This window comes from Austrofundulus limnaeus, unplaced genomic scaffold (assembly GCF_001266775.1).
Source record: "Austrofundulus limnaeus strain Quisiro unplaced genomic scaffold, Austrofundulus_limnaeus-1.0 Scaffold477, whole genome shotgun sequence".
In the NCBI taxonomy this organism is placed as follows: Eukaryota; Metazoa; Chordata; class Actinopteri; order Cyprinodontiformes; family Rivulidae; genus Austrofundulus; species Austrofundulus limnaeus.
The window spans coordinates 320,255-322,500 of record NW_013952879.1 but is presented as its reverse complement, the minus strand read 5'-3'; the positions used below and the strand labels follow the sequence as shown (position 1 = coordinate 322,500).

General features: G+C 40.8%; 1 protein-coding gene across 1 annotated transcript in view; it reads left to right on the top strand.

Moving 5' to 3' along the window:
* Positions 1-2,180, top strand: part of LOC106529925 (von Willebrand factor C domain-containing protein 2-like) — a 16,268-nt gene extending 14,088 nt beyond the window's left edge. Inside the window, exon 2 of the mRNA XM_014025453.1 lies at positions 543-2,180. Within this exon, the coding sequence (XP_013880907.1) occupies positions 543-572 (30 nt within the window). The 3' untranslated portion in view covers positions 573-2,180. The remainder of the gene's footprint in view (positions 1-542) is intronic.
* The last annotated feature ends 66 nt before the right edge of the window (positions 2,181-2,246 follow it).

Here is a 2,246-nt window from a genome sequence, read left to right as displayed (position 1 = left end):
GACCACATCCACTGCCTTCTCAACAGGAACGCACGTGAAGAGCGATGTAACATCAAAAGAGACCATAGTTTCATCCGCCTCCATCCGCCTCTCAGACAGAAGAAGTCTCTTGGAGGAGAGACGAAACGTTTCATTAGAGAAGAACCCGTCCAGAAGACCTATACAATTTTTTTTCTTTTTGATTTTTTACCTGGATTACTGAGATGCATCAGGACATTAATGTAGATAGTTAATCACACAGGAGCTTGGAAGAACTTTAAGGATTATTTATTTAAAAAATGAATGTCAATAAGTGAGTTGCTGCTCATTGATCAAACCATCCCATTCAACTGACATAGCTTGGGATCATTGATCTGTCATTCAGCTTTAAACCTGTCAAACACTGGATTCAAATATCCCTTAAGTTCTGAAAACCGAATGGAGTCTGAGGATCAAGTGGGTACCCAAACCCCTTCACCACATTAGGGTTCTACAGCAGCAGAGGGATCCCATACCAGGACTRAAACCCAGCTGAAGCACAATACTTGTTTTTGTTCCTGCAGGTCCAAACTGCTTTGCTGGGAGCAGGGTGATCCCAGCAGGGGAGCGTGTGAACATCGATGAGAGGACTGTATGCTACTGCACCTACAGGGATGGAACATGGCACACCCACCCCCAGGCCACCTGCGAACACCACCCCCAGTCCAGTCCAACCCTCAACACGCACACTGAGCCCCCCAGAGATGAGGACACCAGAGCGGGAAGAGGGAGACTGTTTCCCAGACTAGATTTGATACCTTAAGTTGGAAATTTTAAACCAGATGTTTACATTTATGGGATAAAAATACCCTGAACCATTTTTTTCTCACTATCTGATATTAAATCAGACTAAATCATTCTGATTTTGGGTTAGCTTGATCCCTAAAATTTATATTTTTAATGCCTGGAAAATTAGATAATTTATTTCCCTCTAGAATTCTTTATTTATTCTGTTATTGTTTATTAGTCTGTACACGTCTAGGAACTGAGGAGACCAGCKGCTGGAGTATTTGGAGGGATTGTTGTCTCGTTTGTGTCTGATGTAAGATTTTAGATGTTCAACAGTCTTTTTTGATTGGGTGGCTGTAGTTAGAGTTGTCCTCCAACAAGAAAGTCAGAGGTTTGATTCCATCAGTGTTCAGTCACATGTCAAAGTGTCCCTGCAAGACRCTGAGACCCTCACTGCCTGCGATGTGAGCCCCACCACTGTGTCTGATATCTAAAGCACCAATAAAACTCCATAATAAGACAATAAAAAGACAATTCTATGTCTTATTCAGATTAGCTGCAGAGATGCAATGTGTGTGGATGACTAAACGAGGGCACAGGTTGTGTTGTGAAGCACTTTAAGTAGCCCTGTTGACTACAAAGTTGCTGTATGTACAGTCATGTTTCACTTGATGGACTTTTCATCAAGTGAAACATGTTTTCAGTTGGTGGCCCAGCATACTCCATGGAACTGAACGGTCGAGTCCCCTCTTGATTGATGTTTGTCTTTTTACACCTTTCAGAGTCCCTGAAACAAATCTGCTCCTGCTGCTGCACACATCACAGTACAGGTTTCTTCACACTTGGAGACTCCACTTCAGTGCCAACCATTTGGCCACAAATCTGTTACGGATTGAGTGCAATATTTCTTTTTTTTTTTTGACAGACAGATTCCTCAGTGCACAATGTCCTGTATGTGCTCTCCCCRTCCTTGAGTTTTTCTTTATTTGACTACATTTACAAGCGTATGTAAGAGTCACATAAATGGACTTTCTTTCTGACTGACACAGAGAACTGCTTCTCAAAACTGTTATTTTGACTGGAGACAGACCAGTACAGTACCCCGAAGTCTACTACTACAAAGCCATGCTGTTGTAACACATGCAACTTGGTTTAGCATCATCTTGCTGAAATATGCAAGGTCTTCCCTGAAATAGATTTAATCTGGATAGGAGTGTTTGTTGTTCTAAATCCTGTGTATACTTTTATGAAGTGATGGTGAAATGTGTAAGCTAACAACGCCAGAGACACTAAGCAACTCCATACCATCAGAGAGGCAGGCATTTGAAATGTGCATTGAGTTACAACAGGTAATAAAAGAAAAGTAAAATCTCTTAGTTAAAACATTTCATATATTTACTGTTTCATTGTGAACAAAATATGGGTTCATGATATTGTGAAATCACTGAATTCTGCTTTTATGTACAATTTACACAACTTCCCAAATATATACTATATAC